At 44.5% G+C, this 22,688-nt stretch overlaps 1 protein-coding gene across 4 annotated transcripts; it reads right to left on the bottom strand.

Moving 5' to 3' along the window:
- Positions 1–299: 299 nt before the first annotated feature.
- On the bottom strand, positions 300–21,557 carry mcamb (melanoma cell adhesion molecule b). Of its 4 annotated transcripts, none has more exons than XM_029843309.1 (17): positions 21,366–21,557; positions 6,078–6,202; positions 5,769–6,000; positions 5,619–5,689; positions 5,456–5,543; positions 5,146–5,328; positions 4,842–4,972; positions 4,631–4,766; positions 4,439–4,554; positions 4,172–4,313; positions 3,886–4,013; positions 3,647–3,785; positions 3,294–3,365; positions 2,637–2,678; positions 2,091–2,214; positions 1,764–1,872; positions 300–1,372 (listed from the first exon to the last, which is right to left on the bottom strand). In XM_029843309.1, the coding sequence occupies exons 1-16, from the start codon at positions 21,430–21,432 to the stop codon at positions 1,764–1,766; spliced, it is 1,905 nt and encodes a 634-aa protein (XP_029699169.1). In that variant the 5' UTR covers positions 21,433–21,557; the 3' UTR covers positions 300–1,372. The 4 variants fall into 4 exon arrangements, with proteins under 4 accessions (XP_029699169.1, XP_029699171.1, XP_011606728.1 ...); XM_029843311.1 differs by lacking the exon at positions 21,366–21,557 and adding an exon at positions 18,920–19,126; XM_011608426.2 differs by lacking the exon at positions 3,294–3,365.
- Positions 21,558–22,688: the final 1,131 nt, after the last annotated feature.

Genomic DNA, 22,688 nt, shown 5'->3' with positions numbered 1-22,688 from the left:
CCGGAGCCTATGCTGGTGGGGTGGGGGCACGGTGCGCCCCTGGATGGGTTGCCAGCTTGTTTGAGGGGCCATATGAGTGATTGTGGGTTTGGTGCCTTGCTTGGTGTTGCTCTGGTGCCTTCCCTTCCCAGGGCACCTCCCATGCTTTGTCCATGCTGGGCCTTGAGCCAGGAGCCCTCAAGCATCAACTGACTGGGCTATCACTACCACCTCACTGCTAGAAAGAACAATGGAGTACCGGTAAACCTAATTTTATGTCCCAGCCTGCATTTGTGGTACACCAGCAATCTGAGGCAAAGTTCTTCATTTGAACAGTCCGACTTTATTTGGTATCGTTTTCAAAAAACTAAATTGGATTTAACGTCACAGATGACACTTTACAACTCCCAGGCATTTAAAGGCATTTTCAGGTCTGCAAATATTTGACAACAGTGAAAATTCTCCTTCCAAACAGCAGAAAACAACAGACTTGCAGAGTTTTCAACAATTCCTTCATTAGAAAGAAATAATTCCTTACAAGGAAAACCTCAGGAAGAGAAAACAGAGGGTTTTTTTTAAAGGTGTATTCAACATTTCTGCAGGGTGATTGGAGTCTCGCCCCCAAATCAAATACTGGAATATAAACAGTCACATTACACCTTTACAAAGAGAAAATTAAAAAAAATAATACAGGACTACATTTTAATATATAATCACTAACAAAACTTGAAATTGAACAAAAAACCCATACATCAGTGCACTGAACTTTCAGTCTAATCAAAGAGTGGAGCTAAAGTCTAAATCTGCTTCAGAAAGTGTCCCTGATGCAAAGTTTGCACAAAAAGCAGAAACATGATGGGATTAAAAGACCTGCAGGTTTCCTGTCAGAGAGAAGGTTTAAGGCTGGAGAACATAGAAAAATCAAATGGACTTAAGCCTCCATAAAGAGCCCGACACAGCACTCCTCCATTTATTTATTCATACTTTCTCTACGGTGTTATTTTAAATAAAGAAATATATACAGAGATATACACTTGCTAAAGAGCTGGTTCAGGCTGCTGCTGAGGTGGTGCTGAGTCAGGTAGAAATAAAACTTAATGTTCTAATGGTTCGATGAGCTGTCGGAGGGTTGAAAGTTGATTAAAGCTGCTTATTAAAGGGCCAGTAGAACTCCAACAGAGCTGAGCTGGCGTGTACGCGGAAAGCCGAAGCCACAGCTTGGAATAATTTGGGCTGTTCCATTATGAGGGACACAGGAGTTATATTTGTTTGTTTTTCCATGACGTGACTCTGGCATTAGGATCAGTGCTGGAAGCCATCGGGTGATGGGGGCCTGAGAACTGGGGTGGGGCAGCAGCCGTCGGTGCATTTATGGCGGTCTCATCATGCCAACCTGCAGGAGGGGGGACAAAGGCGCTAAGAACTCGAGCAGAGGTGGACAGAATTGTCGAATTTTGCTACAGACATATTTTTGCTCCGAGAATTTAAATGATTGTGCAGCAAACACGAGTCAAGATATTGCACCTCATTATATAATATTGGTTTTTTAATACAAAAATAATTAAACAATTGCCTATGCTGTGCCCCCGCCGGGATAATTATTGGATGGAGCCCTGCTGGAGTATGAAAATATGTTGATTAAATCACGTCAAAAATATGCTGGCATTGAGTACTGGGAGCATTGTTTGTTGAAGTGCTGTTGGACTATCAAAACTAGGCTGCCCCTAAAATATTGAATAAAACATTGATGAAGAAGCGCAGTGAAAGGGATCACCGGCAGCTACCTAGTCGCTGAGCGGCTGCTTTTCGCCGTTGACCCCGAGCAGCACAGCTTCCTCTGTGTTGTCGCTCTTCATCTCCACCACAATGTTGTCCTTGTTGGTCTCTTTGGTGCTGCAGCCAAGAAACATCCAAATGTCACAAAAACACCCTCCAAAAGTGTTAAGTGTTCACAAGTTACATTCTCACGTGGGTTTTATAGACTGAGGGAGTAAAAGTAACATTTAAAGATGACATTAATTTTTTTTATTGCAAATTTTCTCGCAAGGAGCACCTTAAACACAAACGGGTGCCGACTAAAGGCACTAAACCATCCGGCTTGCGGTACTCACAGGTCTTGTTTGCCGGATCGGCCACAGATTTTGCCTTTTTTGTAGAGGAAGTAAAGCACACTCCCCAAGATGGCCAGCAGCAGGATGCAGACGATGATGACTGCAATGACAACGCCGTTGCCCTCTGGTGGAGCAGAAGAACAAGAACAAGATGCCGAAGTTTTACTCAGAGAGACCGTTTTAGAAGTGAGGTAAGAGAGTGAGGCTCTGGTACAGGATCGAGCCCGCAGGGCCGTGCGTCATTCCAGCGTCTGCGTGCAGCAGGCAGCCTTTTACAGAGATAAATGAGCGTGCAGCCCGCGCATCGTTCAGGTGACCTTTAACCTTTAAAATGAGCAAAGGAAGCAGAGAGGCGGTGCCATGCAACCAGAGGAGGTGGAGCTGAACACGTGAAAACCAAACCTCATGCTTTTTGCATGAGGTTTGGTTTCGATCATCAAGAGGGAGCTGGGTAGATAGGGAGGACTGGTGGATGCCAAGAGGCGACAGAAGGTGGTGCTGTGGAGGAGGAAGAGCAGAGAGGCTGCCGCAGCGTATCATACCAACCTTTTCTCAGTTGCTTTGGTGGTATAGATGTTACAGGTTTGACTGAGAGAAACCACATGAGCGTTAATGTAATAAATAAGTCAAACCAGCACACACACAGCACAGATTTCACACCCAGAAAAAAAACCTCTCTGGTCTAAAGCTAAACATCAACAGTCATCCCACATATTGGAGCAACGGTCTTGAATTTTGGCAGAAATGACACAGAAATCAACAGTTGTTTCTTTCAGGGGCTGAAAATATGTTGGCCTGACGTACAGGAGAGACAGCAGAGGCAGACAGACAGAACAAAGTCAAGACCAGTCCATAACCAGAGTCAGGAGACTTGGTCTGAACACATTTAAAGCATCAGCTGCTTTCAGGAGTCACACTGATGCACGTGTGTGTGTGTGTGCGAGAGAGAGAGAGAGAGAGAGCTTCACCTCCAATGTAATTGCTTATCATTTGATTACAGATTATAACCATCAGTTGAAATGTTTTTTATTTCAAAATCATAATGTAATAAGGTGTATCTACTACAGAAAGACATAATTACTTTTTGAGCACAGCCGAGACTAAAGCTTCGCGCTCCATCCTTCAGATGTTGTGATCGAGCAGATCCAAAGCTAGTGATCCGCTTGTGCTCAGCAGGCTGTTTAGAGTGACTGTGGTTCTTACCTGTGGTGGAGTGAATGGTGGTGGTGGTGGTGGTGGTGGTGGTGGTGGTGGCTGGTGTGGTGGTGTGTTTGGCTGGAAACAGTTAAGATGCACAGAAGAGGAGGACACTCCCAGTTAATACACAGCAGGGGGGGGGGGGGGACATTTAACAGCCAAACAGATTAAAAACAGGGTCCAGAGTCACAGACCAAACCCAACAGCACGAGGCAGAGCTCGAGGCACCCAGACAAAGGAGCGTTAAACACAAATAGATGCTGAACGAGGCCAGGAACAGATTTAAAGTGTGTTTGGGGCAACACGCAGAGATGAATACGTATAAACAGAGCAGGCTGGGACAGACACAGGAAACTCACGGGTTTTGATGTTGAAGGTCACCGCTGCAACGCCGTACTCGTTCGAAACGTTGCAGAAAACTGTGACGTCAGAGTTGACGGGGAACTGGACGGAGCTGCGGAAGACCCCATCAATCTCCTCGGACTTTGTCTCCAGGTTCTGGCGGTTAAAAACACAGACGCGTGAGAGGACCCCCACCCATACAGAGGTATCTGACAGCAGCTTCATGGGTAATGAGAGGGAGCTCGCCGTGCCATACCCGTCCATCAGAGGTGGTCCAAATAAAGTTCGGAGTGGGGAAAGCTCTGGCGCTGCAGCTCAGGTCGACTGTCTCGTCAACCCTCTTTTCCAGCTCCACGTTGTTTTTGTCTATGATCTGTGGTGGACCTTCATATTGGAGAGCAAAATGTCACATCCTGGAGGAGGTCCTCCTCCACCCAAACATTTCAATGCTATACTTCATTTACATAAAACAAGAAAAAGGATCACGAACCATAAAACCACAAAAACATTCTATCAACTAGTGAGATGAAAGAGTCATTTACCCAGGACCTGAACAACGAGCGTCCCGTTGGTCTGCATGTCCTGTATCTCATTAGCGGATACGACACAATCATACGTCCCTGCCGTGTCAAAGGTTGCGTCCTTCAGGGTCAAAATGTGGCCCGTTGAAATCTGGAGACCGTCCTGCACGGAACACAGCATGGAAACGTTCATCACTGCAGCTCTGGTGTCAGTAGGGATGTAACGTCTTTATTGTTGATAAAGCAGAGTTGAAATGTGTTTTTGAGTGTGTATGCTGCTGCTGTGACCTTGAGCCAAGCCGTGTGCGTGGACAGGGAAGAGAGGGCATTGCACATGGCTTTCAGCTCTTCTCCTTGAACCACGAAGGCAACACCTTTCGGCTCCACCACAGCAGGTTCCAGATCTACGTGACCAGCGTGAAGTCAGAATTAAAGGCCGGCGCGCTTTTAAAATCCCCCACAACAGTGTTGAATCCTTACAGTTGATAGACAGCGTCATGTTTCCGGAGACCTCTTTAAAGCTGTCCGTATCCGTGGAGATGCACTCGTAGAGTCCGCCGTCCTGACGCCTCACTTTATGCAGCATCACCATGTCCTCCTCCCAATTGGTGTCACTCTAGGAAAAGACAATCAGATCAGCACGCGAGCGTGCAGAGCGACCATCTTGGATGGACCGTTTTCAGCCTCTTACTTGGATGTGCTTGATTGCAATCAGAGAGGAGGGAGGATTCCCGTTGTCCTGACAGTGGAGCTCCACCGAGTCTCCTTCCTTGATTTTTCCCTTCGGTGACTCCACCCACATCTTGACAGCCGTGGAGGGGTCTGAAACAACCAGCTCAGCATGAGACGGCAAAAGTGAAACCGTAGAGGTTGAACCTGATGATGCTGAAGGGGGTGGGGATCACGGCGTTATGTTTGGTGACCCGTTTAGGAAAATGACTGCAAGAGCACAATGAGTCTTGTTCTATTTCTATAAGGTAACGGGTGGAACTCACAGTACACGGTGATATTAATACGCTCCGTCTCCATCATCCTGGTCTCTCCTCCGGGGGCGGGGAAGTTGACCTCACAATAGAACTCATCATCTTTGTTCTCCTTCACCACCTTCATGCGCAGCTCGCTCCTCACAGAGAAAAGGCCACTGGATTCCATAGTGATGCTGGGCACTATTGTTATCTCTTTAACACACACACACAGACACAATGGAGGGAAGCCATTACACCAAATTAAGTCCAAAGTCAAGCACTACTGAGGAACATTAGCGGTGTTGAACTGAGGAACATTAGCCGTGTTGATTCAGCTCACCATCCAGTATAGGAAGTAGTGGTGTGTTGTTTTTATACCAAATGATCTGCGGCTTTGGGTAACCATTTTTGACCTCACATGTCCCAATCTGCACAACGAGGGGGATGATAGTGTGAATTATTTGAACCCAACAGCACTTTGTCACCAACAAATGCTCGCTCACCTTTGATGGGCTGTCCTGGAGGACTGAGATTCCCGTTTGCACACCCTCGATGGTAGGGAAGTTGGGTATCTCTGGAATAGTGAAAACAATTTTGAAGTCAAATGTCCGCATGTAAAATAGAGGAGACGAACATGTGTGGACTTGTCTTACCAAAAACCTTCAGGTTTGTACGTCCCTCCCCAGTTCCTTCCGTCAGACTTTTGACGAGACAAATAAACTCCACCTCATCCTCCACCTGCACATTGTTGATGGTCAGCACCACTATTCCAGTGGCTCCGGTACCATTCACGCTGATCCGATCCGTGAATTGTGTTCTGGATTCCACGGACCTCATACTGGAGTCCTGGGAGTAGATTTTCTTCTTCTCACCTTGTCGAGTCACCTAAAGATTCATAGGCAATAAGCACGGGTGCATCCCCGTTACCCCCCGTGTGGACGTGCGTGTCAGGCTCCACTCACGTAAAACCACTCGATGGTCATACCGCCGATTCCTTCGTCTGATACAAAGTTGCAGGTGATCTGAGCCATCTGTCCCCTCAACACCTCCACCCTGTCCTCCGTGTTCACCGTGACTTCGGCACTTGCTGGACAAGAGACAGAAAACACCAAAACCTTTATTTCCACACTTTGTTTCCACCTTTTGCGTGTGGATTCTGCCCTAATTTGCATCCTTTGTCAGGTTTTAATTATATGCTCTGTATTTTTTTCAGCATCCTGACAGCAACCTGCAGCAGAACCACTCCTACCGACACACACCCAGAAGAGAAGAGAATGCTGCGGTGGGTCCGGGGAAACGTGGAGATGCTATGACAGGAATGAGAAGCCCACCCATGTCCCCATTAATCTGCTGCATTCCACTATGCCACACTGAAAGAAAGGCTCAATTTACAGCCACTATAGTGGCTCCACTGTTTCCTTCATGTCTCTAAAAAAAGAGTGGACTTCCCCATCCAGGGTCTCACAGCACCAGAGCATCCTGGTAGTTTAGAGGTGATACACACGGTCAGACTTCACACTGAGCTGCAGAGCTGCAGCCTGAAGGTAACGAGGCTGCCAGGTTTGATTTAGCGCTTCCTGAGGTGTCTGTTCTTTGTTTGGTGGAGGCTCTAATCTTGGAGAGCAGGAAATATCCAAGGATACGGGTAGTGCTGGATGGTGTGATATTACCGATGGCTTGCCTGTGTCCCACTTTTAAATACACACAGGTTTGAGTGTTGGCTAATATTTGCATTTTTTTGGCCATTCATCTGAGACCAAATGCTTTAAAGGAAGTTATCAGCAGATGTATCCCTACTAAACCGATAAGGCATGAACACATGCGCCTCTGCTAATCCTCAACTCTCTGATGGTTCCCCCTGTTTCTGTCACATTTGTGTCTCACCTGCTTCTCCCTCTGCTTTGGGTTGCTGTTTACTGCTGCTAATGGAATTGGATGGATGCTTTCCTGTTGAAGCAATCCAATTACACTCGCTAACATAGACATTTCCTGGCCATTAGCAATGGAAGGACAACAGTGATTCCTGCCCGGGATCCCCCTCCCCCAACCACACCATTTTCAGCAGCAGTAGGATTCATAAATGTAGCAAAATTCTAAATTCTGCCTGACATCAACTCTCCACTTATCATGTCTGATGGCCAGGGTCTGTGACTCTAGCACAAGCCTCAAAGAAACTTGACCGGTTATCTTCACAGTGCATTAATCAGAGCAACCGGCAGGCCAAGGCTGCAGATCGATCCCGTCCACCAGACAGCAGATATTTGACTCCGGCACTGGTGGAATTTAAGCCTAAATGAGTATGACAGAATAAATCTGTGCATCCCCTCGCTGAGCTTTTCCTGCTCCTTTCAACAAGCACTCTACTTTCACCTGAAGTGGCTGTTTGACCCTGACACCACAATTCCACATGCAGACCTGTATAACCCTGTGCTATTACTCACTGTATGAAGGATAAACTGACAAATACTCAACATTTCCAAACATGAAACTGGTCTGGAATTGAATATCTGACCTGCTGATTAAGCCCAAATATCACAACCACATTGTAAATTCTGGACTTTGATTCTGGTCTATAAAATGTCACATTTAGTAGCAGTTCTGACACATGTGAAGCAGGTCAAGGCCGTGGTGGGGAAGGCAGGTGGCCAGATGAAAGTATGTCCTAAGGAATGCATTTTCAATATATTTCCCATGGCAACCAATGAGAATTAGATAAATGAGTGGATGATGTTGGACAAAACAGTCCCCACTGCCACAGCCATGTTGCATCTTTCTGCGCCAATTTCAATGAACACAGTCCGTCCATATCTTCTGTTTTCTGGTTTGCGCGTCATGTTATAGCATTCACTAAATACTGCTAAAACTAATATATCTAAAGCAAGGGCACTTGAACAGAATAAGATTAGATCTAATTTATGCTAACATACTTTAATGTTAAGCTTAGCTAGGCTGGCCGCCTGATTTAACTTCATACATCTGGGAGGGATATCAGCAGTCTACTCTAATTGCAAATGACAATGAGAATAAGAATAAATAAGAATTCATTCAGTGAAACTAAAAAGTTTCTCGACTGCAGAAGAAGCTCTGGAAAGAACGGAACTGTTGATGGTCTGGCAGATAGACAGAAGACATATAAAAGAAGGATGACATTTAAAAGATATATTTAGCTTTGATTTATATGGCTACATGAGTCAGAAAAGATCTCAGACTTCCGCTGCACTTCAATAAGCCTCGGCAGAGACAAAAGAGATTTTCTGAAGAGGGATAAAAGTCTCCCTTCAGCTGTGCCAAAACCAGCTTATCAAACAAAGAGGCGAGCTTACATTCAAAGGTGCTTCCAAATTACAAGTTCTCAAACGTATGATACAACAATCGCTACAAAATACACAATAAAGAAGATCAGAAGCACAGAGTAGAAGATAAGCGCAATATAAAAGGCATTGTTGCATCTACAGTAAAGTCAAATCCTTTAGTTGCTCTTCAACTTCCTGCTGGCTTGTACAGCCTTATAACCACATCAGTGACAGCAATCCTGACGCGAGACTACGATGAGAAAAAGACATAACACACTCCAATTTGAAGAGTCCAAAAATTGTGGCTGAGTGTTGCACAGAAAGGTGTCTGACAATGACAGATATGCTTTTTGTTAAGAATGAGTGTTTAAAATCAGCCCAGCAGCCCCAAGAGAGACCGTCAGACCACCACATAATTATGTTTTCAACAATCTCAACAGATGCTGATGGGGTACAGAAACCAAGAAAGCTGATTAAATTGGCTGGTCCCCGTAGGAACTCAGGCACGCTACGTTAATTTAATCTCAAATGTGTCTGTTGCTCTGAGAGACGAGCAATAAAAGGGGAGACCTTCACAGAGTTTATCTTCATCTCCATAATAATCTGTATGATTCCAACAGTACAACCAGTGTACGACACACAACATCTGATGTGTTTCATCCACTTTTTTCTGACTATGTACTTCTGACATCCTTTTCTGAAAGAATGTAGGCCAGCCTCTGACACTACGAGGGACTGTGCTTGCATTACAGGGCCCTTTAACACGTCTCTCCGATCACCAGGTCAGATTTGGTGGTATATTAATATTTACATACTGGGGAGAGTCCCCACTCAGACTCGTGTTTATTTAACTTGACAAAAAGGTTCTGCTGAATTAATGAGGGGTCGACCACAACAGAAGGCGAGTGTGAGTAGGTGAGTGTGTATTCTACTTAGATTTAATCGCTTACCCACTAGCTCGTTCTGTCAGGGGACAGTTTGGACACGAGTATGCAGCTTCACGGTTGACCTTAATAACAAGAGCAACAGGTAATTCTATATGTTGCACTTAACTGTTGGTGGTATCTCGTGAAACACAGTATGTGCACGCATGTATTACTTACAACCAAATAATTCCCCCCCCCCCCGACAGGGACGCGTTAAATAAAGTGACAGCTCGGGGACATGTTTCCCGCACTGTCAGTTCTAAGAATAACAACGGCCTATCAAATCTGTTTGCTTACACGACACCGCGGAGCTGCGGAGCGCTGCCCCCTGACTGGAGCTGAAAATAGCAGCAGCGACGCAGGACGGTGTGAAACACCGAGAGAAGGGCACGGGATACAGAGTTAGACAGGACTGAGAATGAAGAGCCAGGTGTCAGAGTTGAGGGGTTGACCCCTTTGTCAGACTTATCCCTCTGCGGCACGCTTCATGAGCCGACGATGAGGGAATTTATTTAAAGGGGAGATACAGAAATACAGCACGGTTTCAAATACTGGCGAACCATAAAACTGCTCAACCTTCACGTTTCCCAACTTTACTCATGTGGCTGCCGCACAAAAGCCGCCTAGGAATCCCACTTAGCTAGTTGCCTTTTAAAGCCACTACATCATGGCCTGGACAATAAAGCATTCACAAGCGATGCAGGACCTTTACGTTAATGATGGATGTTCCACAAAGATCCTACCCGGCAGCAGCAACTTCTTTGTCCAGTATCATCATAAAAGGTCATGGGTTCAAGCCCACCAGCCAGCTGTGCTAGTCCCCTCCATGTCTGTACAGTCTCACATCGGGGGCCCGGGCCTCCCCACACAGCCAGAAAGAGCCACTTGTTGAAAACGAGGCAGCAGGTGTGAAGGTTGTGTGCTGGTTTTTTGTTTTTGCAAAAATTATAGAATACAAAAGTAGCCCCAAGGAGGCCACCGACAACACCACAGGTGTTTACGAAAAAACAGACCTGCAAATTCCCCTTTTATCCACTGGGGGACCATGGGAAGATTTAAACTGGGTAATGCTGATGAAATGTACAACCCCAAAAGAAGCATAGGGGTTCTGATGTACAAAAAAATGAAATCATCCTTCCCTCTGTCAGCTTTCATGTTAAGGATGGACAAATACGTCCACATTTCTGTGTGCTGCCCGCCCCCAGGCAGGCCTAGCTCATCTATGCTGAATGGTGCAAAGGAATGTTACGAGAAAAATTTGAAAGTGTCTGTGAAGGCCAGGCCTTGTCAACTGTTCATCAATCACGCCATGTGACACACTACAGGTCACGTCTACGTGACAGATGGCTCTTGACTTAAATGAGGCATTTAAAATGAAAAGGAACCCCTCCCCGCACACACGCGCGCACACACACACGCACGCGCGCGCGCACACACACACACGGCAGGAACCATGACAAGAAGACGCCGCTCAAATAAAGACTAATAAATATGCATTATGCGGCCCTTTCGTGAGAAAAGCCAACAACACTCTAAGCTGTGGTTGTACACGGAATTCAAAGCTTCTTTTATACACATAAATGTCAGTCAGCCCCCTCCCCCAGCCTTCTATATCTATCACCCTGTTGTCATAAATGTGTTTGTTTTTCATCCTCTTTGCTTGCGTGAACTACACGACTTACACGACTTAGGGATTTTATTTATTAATGATGACGTAAGCGGGATCATTTCTCAAACCAGGCGGACCGCTGACCTTCAGACAAAGGTCAGCTCTGCCGCGGATGTGCTGGAACCCCCCCCCCCGAAGTGCGGACAAGAAAACCAGGAATAACAGATGGAAATCGAAATCAGGAGGAATTAGCCTGTTTTGACCTGTGTAATGATGAAAGATTTGATTAGTCCCGCATATGCAGTTCATCAAAGTCCAAATCTCATCTACTAAAGTCAATCTCCATCCACTGATTAACCATCAACGCCTCATTTATTATGTAGAGATCCATTTTTAGCCTCGCCTCTACTGATTACTTTACTAAACAACAGCTTATATTGACAGTTCATGGTTCAACCATAGCCAGACATATTTAAGGGAGTTTAAAGAAGACAGACACAAGAGGATGGTGCCCAAAGATGTGTCTGAGGACTTGTTTTGATGGTGCTGGAAGCTTCAATCGAGCCAATCATTTGTCACCAAACTAATGGATAAAATAATTGTTAGATTCTGTCTTTAAATAGGTTTAATCAGGATAAATGACCCACAACTTCAACTCTAAGGTGGATCAGGAGTGTATTTTGCTCTGCTACTGCTGCTAAAATGTGACAACGATGATCCAGGAAGTCCAACTGCAGATTAATCTATTTAGAGATGCCAAAACCATTCAGGACCATTTATATTGCTGAGAGGCAGACTCTGCAGAAGGGTAAACACTTAGAGAATGTTTAACACTGGCAGAGGAGGAGAGAGAGAAAGAGAAAAGACCTAACAAAACCAAAAATACCCCAGAATTCTCTGCTGCTTCAAGTGCGTACAGAAGTCTCAGGTGATCGTTTTGGCGTGTGGAGGCACCATGAGATGGACAGTAGCAGCTGCTATCGCCAAACTACATGTTCCCACACTGCAGCAGAGGAAACAGGGTCAGCCCGTCACTATGACCTGCTTGATAGTTTCCTTAACTTCGCGTGCAATTCCCCGGGGGCCCGGGAGCCCATCGGTGTCCACTCAACATGCCGCCAGAATTAACAATTTCTAAAAGGCAGCAGAGGCGAAGCATACAAAGAATGTAAATACAGTGGCGAGGACCAGAGCCGACCACACAACGGGAGGGAAAGGGAGGGATTCCAGTCACTCTCTGGTTTCTCCCGGTGAGCCCAGGCAAGATTCCATTTCAATAAGACCACCTGTCGCAGAGATCAGCTCAGGCTGAAACCTGGGTCAGTTCTCAGCACGCAGCAGACGTGACTACATGTTTCACCGAGTTCTGCTGACTCACAAACTTACAACAGTCTGATAATAAAGCTTTACGTTTCTTTAAGATCATTCTTAATGTGAGAGGTTTGCTCTTTCTATACTTAGTAAGTGAAATCCAAAATGCCTTCAGGTCAGGCCGGTAACGGTAGCTTAGCAACCGTCACAACAATAATTCTGTTGTCAGCCTACTGGTTTATCCAAAAGCAGATTGAGATCACCAGTGCTCGTTTTCTGTGTTTGTATTTGCGTTGCAGCCCTGGCAGCTATCATGAACTGCATTTGCACCCATTCACACTGCTGTCAGCTGATGGTCGACAATTTTCCGTGCACCAGCCTGCGTCTTTTTTTCTGTCCCATTGCTTGTGTAGCTGATGCAACTATTGCAATTTGGACATCCAACTTTTATGAAAACACAAGTATCAACTATCCTGGCGAGAGCAAATTTGGTCTTACAAAAGATTCTAAAGGATCAATAGTGCAATATTTAGGTTAAAAAGGGACATTAATGTTACTATTCAATAAACACAAGGATGGAAAATGAAAGTAACTCAAAAGTGACCCCACAGGCACCCTGGTTGCCATCTGGTGGGGGGTTCAGTTAAGAAATATGTCAAGTCTGTCCCCATTATTCCATTCAGTTGAACATTAATTATCCATCTCCATGCGTTACACAGGAACCCAGAGTCTGACTCCCAGGCAAGCAACAGTGACAGGAAAAACCCTCTCAATAGGAAGAAACCTATTGCCTAAACCTGAGCAGGACCAGGCTCATAATGGAGAGCCAGGAAAAGGGGGAGAAGAGGAAATAAATCTTAGCTATATATACAATAGTTATGAAGATACAGAACAAAAACTAAATTGGTCAGTGGGTAACGATCCAAGCAATCATTATTATTAATTATTGTCAGCATTAACTGTTATTGCTGCATTTTACTCTTTTTATAAAGCTTGCAAAATTCTTTAAGGTCTGTCTCATCCCATATGAAACACATGCACACCTTTACTAATCAGCCCAGACACTTTCCCGCTGAACACCAGACTAGCATGAAATCATTTCTGACCGATCTCAGACCACAGCTGTGATAAATCGCTGACCTGAGGTCAGCCTCCTTCCATAAGCAGCTCTTTGGTGTCACCTCAGCAGTAACACTCCAAAGACACATACTCAGTTTCCCAGCTTCAGTAGCGGATTGGCAGTGAAACAAACTCCCCCCTCTTTGCAAACACACACACTCACACACAAATTCAATTTGCTCATTATCTGACTTCTGGACTTCTGGTTTGTGGGATCTGGTCATCTTCCCATGTCCAAATCCATGACTCCTCAAAATAATAAAAATAGCTCCAATTACACTTCCAGTCTCACAAATGTATGTCTGCCTTGACTTTCCTGACCATATCTATGTGTGTGTTGAGTGTATCCAAGTGGGCTATTTCCTCCTACGTGCTCCCACAGCGGTAAAAACGCCCCCCTTCCTTTTTCCCAAGTCTCACAGGACAAAATGGTCTCCACAGTGGCCATTCTGCGAGCAAGTAAAAAAATAACAATACTATGAAGTATGGGAAAGGCCAACGAGGAGAGGGAATAAGTGGGGTCCCATGACACAGCTTCACAAGTATGAGATGTGTGCTGCGGGCTGTCGGCATATTAGGACTAAAAATAGATCCCTGATACACAAATGCTGAAAGCTTTTATCTGTGGACTGAGGATAAGGTGACCAGTAGCTCTCACTTTGTTTGTTGGCTGCCACAAGTGGGAAAGCTGAAATTATCGCTAGGTTAGGTTAGTTACTCAGGCTAAGACTAACCTTACTGCCTCGGCCCAATGCCATTAATGTTGGGTAAAAGGATTAAAATCAACAATAACCTGAAAAACCAATGACCACGTGCAGATCGGCTGGATATTCACAGAGATATAACACGAGTGTCATCATAGCACATGTTGCACCACTTCTGAAAATGCAGTAAAAGACTGAAGAAGGTGAAGGACTGAAGCACTCTGTGGTCACTGGAGGTGATAAATCAATGCAGCCAATTATATCAATACGATCTGCAGTGGGAATATCTAGTAATAGCCATTCTTCATGTCATTCACACAAAATGCTTAAAGAACTTTCAACATTTTACTCTCATGGCCTCAGACATGGTCAAAACGAAAGCTCACAACTCTCTAAAAAATGAAGGTTGAGTTGGTTGGATTAACAGTCCAACCTGGGATTAGAAAAACCCCAGATCCACAATGATCACAATCAATCGAGTATTTAAAGAACCCAAATTTTAATTGCAACCCTGACAAGTTTGATGGCAGCCAAATAAAATAAAATAAATGGTGGCCATACTAGATGTGACATTAAGTCTAATAATGGATGCACCTGGAATAGAGGTTTAAATTCTTTCAATGAAAATTTGATAAACATAAGAAGATGATTTTTGCCTTAAATCAATGTGTTTTGTGAACCTCTCTCTGTATTACGCTTTGACTGACATATTTTCTTGCTACAGAAGCTCTGAATCAGCTGTTATTACATGTGGAAGACATTTTCTGTCACTGAGGCCTTTATAACAAATGAAACCATATAAACTATGCTTTAAAAATCCCACACGCCAAAGAAACCAGTAGATTGGTGACCAAACAACAAACACATTAGCCTTCTCCTCTGTGGAGTCAGCGCTACAGTGACGTGCACATGGAGCTCTGACAAGGTTGCATTAAGTTAAAAGGATCCTAATGTGTTTTAGATCAGCACAGAACATTATTTCAGGAGGGCAGCATCCATTATTAAGCAGGATGGTGCGCCATCACAGAATATAGAGAGAAACTGACGGGCCTCCGGTCTCCACTTGTGCCGGCGGAGCTCCCGGAGGACAACTTCAGCTGGAACCTGAGCGCTTCTCTGCACTCAATACAAATCAGCTTCAGGAGATACACAAACAGGAAAAAGCAAAGCAAAAACAGAAACCCTCCCAGCTAATGTACCGGTAAGCTACCTGTGCATTAAAGAGAATTGACATGTTCTTTAATTCATGTTCAAGAATTTAGCTGTAGAACTTTTACAGAAGGCCACATGTGGATGGTTCCCTGAAATTATCAGAGTGGTAAGGACAGGAAGCCAGGACGAGCATGAAGGTGTGGAACTTTATCCAGAATCAAACAGTTTCAAAATGATCCCATTTAATCTAAAACATATTTACACAAAGTCATTATCATAGTAACACTGACACTACGTTTCCATTGAGGGTAAGGCCTCTGAATTAATCCATGACAATCCTGTTTCATCTCCCCTCTAAATGAGCAAGCTTTACAGCTCACGTCCTTTCTCAGTCACATGATTGTCAGCTGATCACCACTGAATCACCACGCAGGACATTTAGCGTACGTAGTGGAGTAACAGCTACTTCAACAGTTTCAGCTATTCTTTAAAGTTTATATGTTCCTTCTGTTCATATGTTAAGGTTGAAGTTTGGGCATCAAAGGGGAAAAAAGTTTTGATTTGCCAAATTCATATCAGACATCTGAAGCACACGTGAAGCTTTACTGCTGAATTGCATCTTTTCTCTTGTGTATTTTATTGTGCAAAATCAATCACACACGGAGTTTTAAACTTGCTCCACATGGACTGAAACAGCCTTCAGGTGTAGCTCGGATGCTCTGAAAACCTCCACACTTTGGAAAAATTCAAGTCTGTTCATAAAACCCACATCTGCTCCGTTAATTAATGCTGACCAAAAATAACACATTTAATGGCTACTGGAAGAGAATTTATGACGCTTAGACAATCAGAATCAGCAGAACCAAACTGTTCTTGGGACATTTAATCCTGCCTTAAATTGTTCCTTCAGCTCTCATCATAATCTATGAAAACCAGGCCTGGAGTGGAGACGGCGTGTGCAGTCTGGATTTTTCTATTTCAGGAATGCATCTATCTTATTGTTCTGTAGACTTTCCTTTCAATCAAATAAAGTGGCAATGAGGAATTTCTGGAGCATCTTTCTAACACACGTCTGGCGCAACTACTTTCTCATAACAAATCTTTCCTGACATCACGGACGGTGTCATATTCAACGTTTCTGTAAACCTCTGTGTCGTATTGGAGGGCCAAAGAATGATCACTATTTGTGAAAGCCAAACAACCATCACACTGACATGTGACTGACATGAAGCAACAGCTGGATCGTCTCGGGGCCACTAAACAGCCTTTGAAACGGGCTGAAAATGGTGTAATTTGAGCATGTCTGACACAAAAGGTTCTCAGGGTTCTTTGAATATGCTCTCTGGGGATTTAATAGAATTCAAACTGACTTACAGCAAATTGACATATTGTATATTAGCGTCAATAAAGTTTGCAGCTTCCTTTCACTAAACAGAACAGTCAGCTGTTGTAGCATTTTTAAATCTAAAAGTGATTAATTTCAAAAGCTGATATAATTTATTAGTCAGTGGGTGTTTGGCATTTTAATAGGTTTGGATTAGCTTCTGTGGTAAAAGTCAAACCATTATTTGGATGATTGTAGACTTCAGTGCCCACACAATAATGCATTTAAGCTGATTAATTTTATGTTCCCTGTTTAAGTGCACATCTGCACTAAGAAAGAACAATAAAAAAATAAAAGTCTGATTTGACCAATCTATGCAGAATGGAAACATTGCAGAATAACAGGTGTAAATGCTCCTTCTCTGAGCCTCAGCTCTCCCTGGATGTCAAATAGAAGTTTAGTTACTGTAAAACATCACAAACTACAGTGGCACCTATAGCATCTCACCCCGATATCTGACTATTGAGCTTTAAATACAAGAGGGAGACAAAGACAATATGCTGAATGCAGCAGCTCATTCCATCCGTTTTATGAATGACCTCTTAACCTTTCTGACTGCAGTCAAAACTGGCTTAAGGTCATAAAAATAAATGAATGTCACTGGTTTCCAGTTTTCCCATTTTCACTTTCATTTTTATGCTTACACATTGGTTCAACTGGAGTAGACTTCTGCACCCGTTGAAGTTGATATCATATCACCAGCACCCAGCTTCAAATATTACGTGCACATTAACCTCGCTGCTATGTCTGCTCCGTCCAACTAGTGGTGCCCTTTTTTTACTTTCAGACAATATAGTTATACAGCATAGCGGTAATGAGTGATACTGTAAACTTCCATCAATATGTTGTGGCGTCTTGCAGCGGGGAAACAGAAATAACATGTAATGACAACAGGTGCATGTAAGCGTGTTCGTGCGCGCACGAGTGCGGGCACCATGTGTGTACAGCTGTCCATCGGATCGGAGAACTTCAAAGTGCTTTCGGAGCAGCAGTAAGTGGTACCAGACAGACAGGAGGGTTCACTTGTTCTCACAAGCTGTTCTGAGTGAAAACCCCACCAGAACCTCTACAGTAGATCCCTCCAGAACCTCTACAGTAGGTCCCTCCAGAACCTCTACAATAGATCCCTCCTGAACCTCTAGATTAGATTGTATGATATGAACAGATTTACCTGCAACCGTCACATCCAGTGGAAATCTGCGCATTCATCCACCCTCCATGACTTGATGTCGCCACAAACCAGCAGATGATACTGCGCTGGGGCTTTATGCTGGACATCGTGGGCAATTGAAGTTCTTCACGGGCAGGAAAGTAAATGAGAAACCCAACAGAAAATATTTTGTTTCTTTTGGAGAACAACATGAGCAGTAGCGCATTGTTCTGTAAAGCCAGTGGGGAAAAGAAGCTGAATATACTTCCTTCCTTTAGTTAATCAAATGTAAAAACACCCCTTTTCCTTGGCAACAGAAGTGCGGATATGGAGATATCATTGAAAATGTTTGGTCACCACAACCCATGCCCCGCTACATTATACAAACAACCACTCGCTGCTCGTCACAAAAAGACCCCGATGACAGCCCAGCAACATCCTGGGAGCAACAGCCCTGCACCCACTGCAGCGCAGTCTGTGTTATTGACCCAAGTAATGGTGATAATGGATGTTATTCACATCCATGAGAAGATCAGACGATAAGAAAGGAACCTTCTGCTTCTGCAGGTCACACTCCCAATTGAGCGGCTTCAATCCATTATGCTTTTTCGTCAGGAAAACGGCTGGATCAAAGCACATTTTTCCGTTAAGTGAAGAGAAAAAAAAACCAAATTACTTTCACCAGACAGTGACTGGAAATATGCAAGACTGGAAAGTACCTCTGTCATTCCTGACAGTGGATCTACAGCACAGGCAGGCTCCTTCAGGAAAGGGATGATTACACCTTTAACAACTAATCCATCAGGAAATGGATTCATGAAAACAATTACCAGAAGCTGAGCTGTGTTTGCTCCGCGTCAGGTTGTATGTGGCTGCTATGTTTACACACGACATGTAGCAGCGAATACCTCAGATAATCCAATCTGATTTTATTACATCAAAACCCAGTAAATATCTTTGCCGTCTGGTTGTGAAGGCCTTTCCAGCTGTAGGGCGTCAGCGAAGAGTTACAGTAATAATCTCCGATTAACCTCTAAGCCTGTCTAAACCTTCGCTGAACAGCAACAGCTGCAGCCACATGCGGTAATTAGCATCTGGATTACAGGAAAATGGCCCGATGTCATCCATGGCGGAACCACGGGATTGATGGGAATACCTTTCCAAATGTCTGCAGATGATGAGTTGCTGTTATCAGACCTCCTGTGTTGCGACCTTCCGTCTGCATTTAATTCCACTGCACCTAAAGTCTACAGCAGAATTCATAAATCCCCCATCTTTGTCTTCTTTCCTTTCCAGCTTTCATCTCTGGATTATGTCTCCTAATCCAAACAGCCGTAAATTCACCGAAACCCATCGAGGGCACGTCCAGATTGATTGTGTGCGCTCGCAGGCACGATCCAAAAGCAGACTGTTCCTTTATTTTACTTTTTTTTTCTGTGTGCCGTCCAGAGGAGGCTGTTGTATGGGAACACATAAACAGAGAACTTGAACAGCTCAAGGCTTTATTTCAGGACAGAGATAAGACACCATGTGCCTGTGATGAACCTCCTCCAAACAAGGACCTCCTGTCACAGTATTTCTGGCAGACAGTCGCTGGAGCGAGTTAACAACAGAGATTTGCCAAAATTATTTTAGCAAAGGTGCTGCACAATTACAACACTGTCGTCCTGATCCGCCTCCTGTGCTGATTCCTCTGTCAGATTAGTGGGCCTCAGATTTTCTACACTGTCGAGACTCAACAGTCCACTTATTGTCTGCGACCAGCTCGCCACCACTAAAGAGCAGTGGTTGTTCTGTGAGGCTGATGCGCTGCGTCTCTGCAGAACGCCATGACCTTTGATGACCAAGGTCTAATGACGCCGCTCCCCAGCCCAGCTCCAGCTGACGATGTCACAGGAAGTGAGCAGTATCCTTATCAGGGGTCAGCAACAGTCCTGACCCTGAGGTCTCCGGGCTTTCTGTATGGAGACTGAGCACATACACTGGGATCCAGGGTAGATGCAGCAGTCCTCGGGGGTGTTAGTCAATGTCAGCCTATAACTTAAATCTCTGGGCTTTTAATAGCTTAAACCATAAGCTGTAATCAGTTTTTCAATTCATCTTTAGCAACTGTTGCAAACTTGTCTTAGATACCCAACAGACAACAGTGGAAGGAAAAACACCCTCTTAAAAGGAAGAAACCCTGAGCAGAAGGGACCCTTCGTACAGGGGGGCCCTCCTGCTGATGGGAAAAGGAGGAAAAGTAGGAGAAGGACAGAAAGAGCAATGAAAGATGCAAATTCATTAGATTAGTCAAAGAGAAACACACAGGCACTAACTGAAAACCAGAAACAAGGCTCATGACTGTAAAGGACAAACTCTTGAGGCTCATTTCTGGAGTAAAAGCTCTGAACTCAGCTGATAAACAAATGGAACAGAATGAATGGTGGAGGAGACAGCGCAGGCATGAAGAAAGCCAGAGAAAACCACAGGAAGTTAAGTAGATAAGAGCAGAAGGGTCGGGAACAATGGCCAGGCTGAAGTTAAACAGGAGGTCAGCACAATATGGGGAGCGTGGAGGTCCACCATGTCAGTTGAACAAACGGGAGGGAGGTGAGGAAAAGATGTAGGGTGAGAGGCAGAGGAAGTGGTGCTTAAAAAGAGGAATGGGTGTTGCTGTGTGTGTGTGTATGTGTGTGTGTGTGGAAGGGGTGGGGCTTACTCTAACGTGTCATATCTAGATAAACAAGAGAGCCCCACAATATTAAGTCCTCTTAAATGAACCTGGGACGTGCAAATGTGAGAGAGGGTATCCTTCTTAACTACTTAACACCACATTGAAAACTAGACTCACATGCTCTCCTCTAAAAATAATCGGCATTATGCCGAGCGGCTCACCAAATACACCAGGATTTTTTTTTTAAATCTCTTTTATAGCCTCACAGCTGATCTGAAGAGAGGAGAACAAGTAAGGATATTTGTCTAACACTCATCTTCACATGTTAACACAGAGAATGTACTGTTTTCCTGTGTCTGTGCCCGTGTGCGTGCGTGTGTGTGTGCGTGTGTGTGTGTGTGTGTGTGCGCGTGTGTGTGTGTGTGTTTGACAGAGACACACAGCACATTCACCAAACAGACAAGAGATGACAGAAAGCAGACGGAGAGCTGTTTGACAACAAGTGGACCTCTATGGAAGTTCACGGCTAAAAATACGTGCAAAAAAGGGAAAGTCCTTTTAAAACACAACCATCAGCACAGTTACACTCTCATTTCACTTCAATTGCATTCCATCTATTAAAAATCAAATTAAAAACCTATTTAAGTGCATCCAAGTCACCGCTTTAAGACTATAGGTGGCAGCTCACATATACAAGCCAACATTATAAACCAGTAATGTAAGCAGCAGAGGACTGTCCAGCTTCACATCTGTGCCAGACAGCTTACTCTGGAGATGACAGGGAGTTAGGAACATTCAACAAGGGATGAATTTCCTTCTGCTGCCTGTTCAGCTTACTCAGAGAACCCCAGCGTCCTATACTATACTATATCATGACATTGCTTTAATGTGAGAACCTGGTTTAGTTTCTATAGAAGTCATTGAAACCACCACATGCGTCTCTCACCTCTCCAGGTGTAACACAGGAGCAGAAGCCCCACAAGGAGCGGTGCAGCAGCATCCCGTACAGCCATGGTGCTTTGGTCGGTGTTGAGGCAGTCCCCGCCGGTGCTGTGCGTGTGTTTGTGCGTGTGTAAAGGGAGTCTGAAAGGGTTCTCCTGGAAAAGTGTATGTCAGAGAGAGAGAGAGAGAGAGAGTGAGAGAGAGACGGAGAAGCGAGGGGAGATAAATAATGCGGGGGGGCAGAGAAGGAACTGGCGCTGTAAAAAGGAAACAGTGGCCGATTGTGCGCGTTATTCAAGCGCAAGATGCAAAAGAGGAGACAGGTGTTAAAGTTGAAACAACTCGTATGACGATCTTTTACACCACGGCTGTGCTTTTGACTCTAACTTTTAAAAGCACGGAGTCAAAACTGAAATTAAAACAGCGTTGGGTATTTTTTTTTTTACAGTGTACGTAGGGGAGGAACTTAAAGGCAGCAGGAGGGCGGAGGTCTGGAGACATAAAAGTTGTCAATTTGCGGTTTCTCTGCGTGTTTTAGTTATTGTTTTCAAAGATACAAGACGGTAGAAGATGGTGTTTTTGTCTCATCTCATCTCGTGAGTCTTGGAGACGTGTGTTTAAGATCTCACTGATGTGTCTCCAGGTGTGTTAAAGATCTCACTCTTGCATGGTATGTGCATCAGCTGTTAAAAGCTTTTAATCTTTTATAAATACTTGTAATGGCTGAAGTAAAGCATCATTTGTGAATCTGGTGAGTGGACCAGGATGAAAGGGACAATGCCATAATAGGGAATGGTGCAGAAACACACACGTGTGTGTGTGTGTGTGTGTGTGTGTGTGTGTGTGTGTGTGTGCGGCTGGCAGAATCTAAAGATTTATTTAGCTGGTGCGACAGAGTGTGTGCAGCCTGAATCAACATGATTCTGAGACCACGGGATGAGCAGCAAACCAGCCCCCACCTGTTGCATCAAACACAACCTCTGAAGACCTGAGGGTGAATGTGGAGCTAAATACGAGGAGGATAGACTTGTGATGCTCTACACATGAGTTCATGTTGTCGAAATGGGCTTATTTAGTCATGATACAACCAAACATCTGCACATCTATCATCTGAATCTGGTTCAGAGATCAGAAGACGCTCCAGATTAACAAGGACATAAAAAGGCAATTGGAATCTTGGCGACTTCATAAACTAAACTCCCTAAAAAGACATTCTTCACCCAATGACTGTCCTCTGCAGTGATGAGAGGGACAGACAGTAGAAACAAGACTGTTCATGGTCTCACACCCTCCGGTCTTAGGGGACTCTTTATACAGCTACCAGAGT

Source organism: Takifugu rubripes, chromosome 11 (assembly GCF_901000725.2).
Source record: "Takifugu rubripes chromosome 11, fTakRub1.2, whole genome shotgun sequence".
Lineage (NCBI taxonomy): Eukaryota > Metazoa > Chordata > Actinopteri > Tetraodontiformes > Tetraodontidae > Takifugu > Takifugu rubripes.
This window is presented reverse-complemented; position numbering and strand designations above follow the sequence as displayed.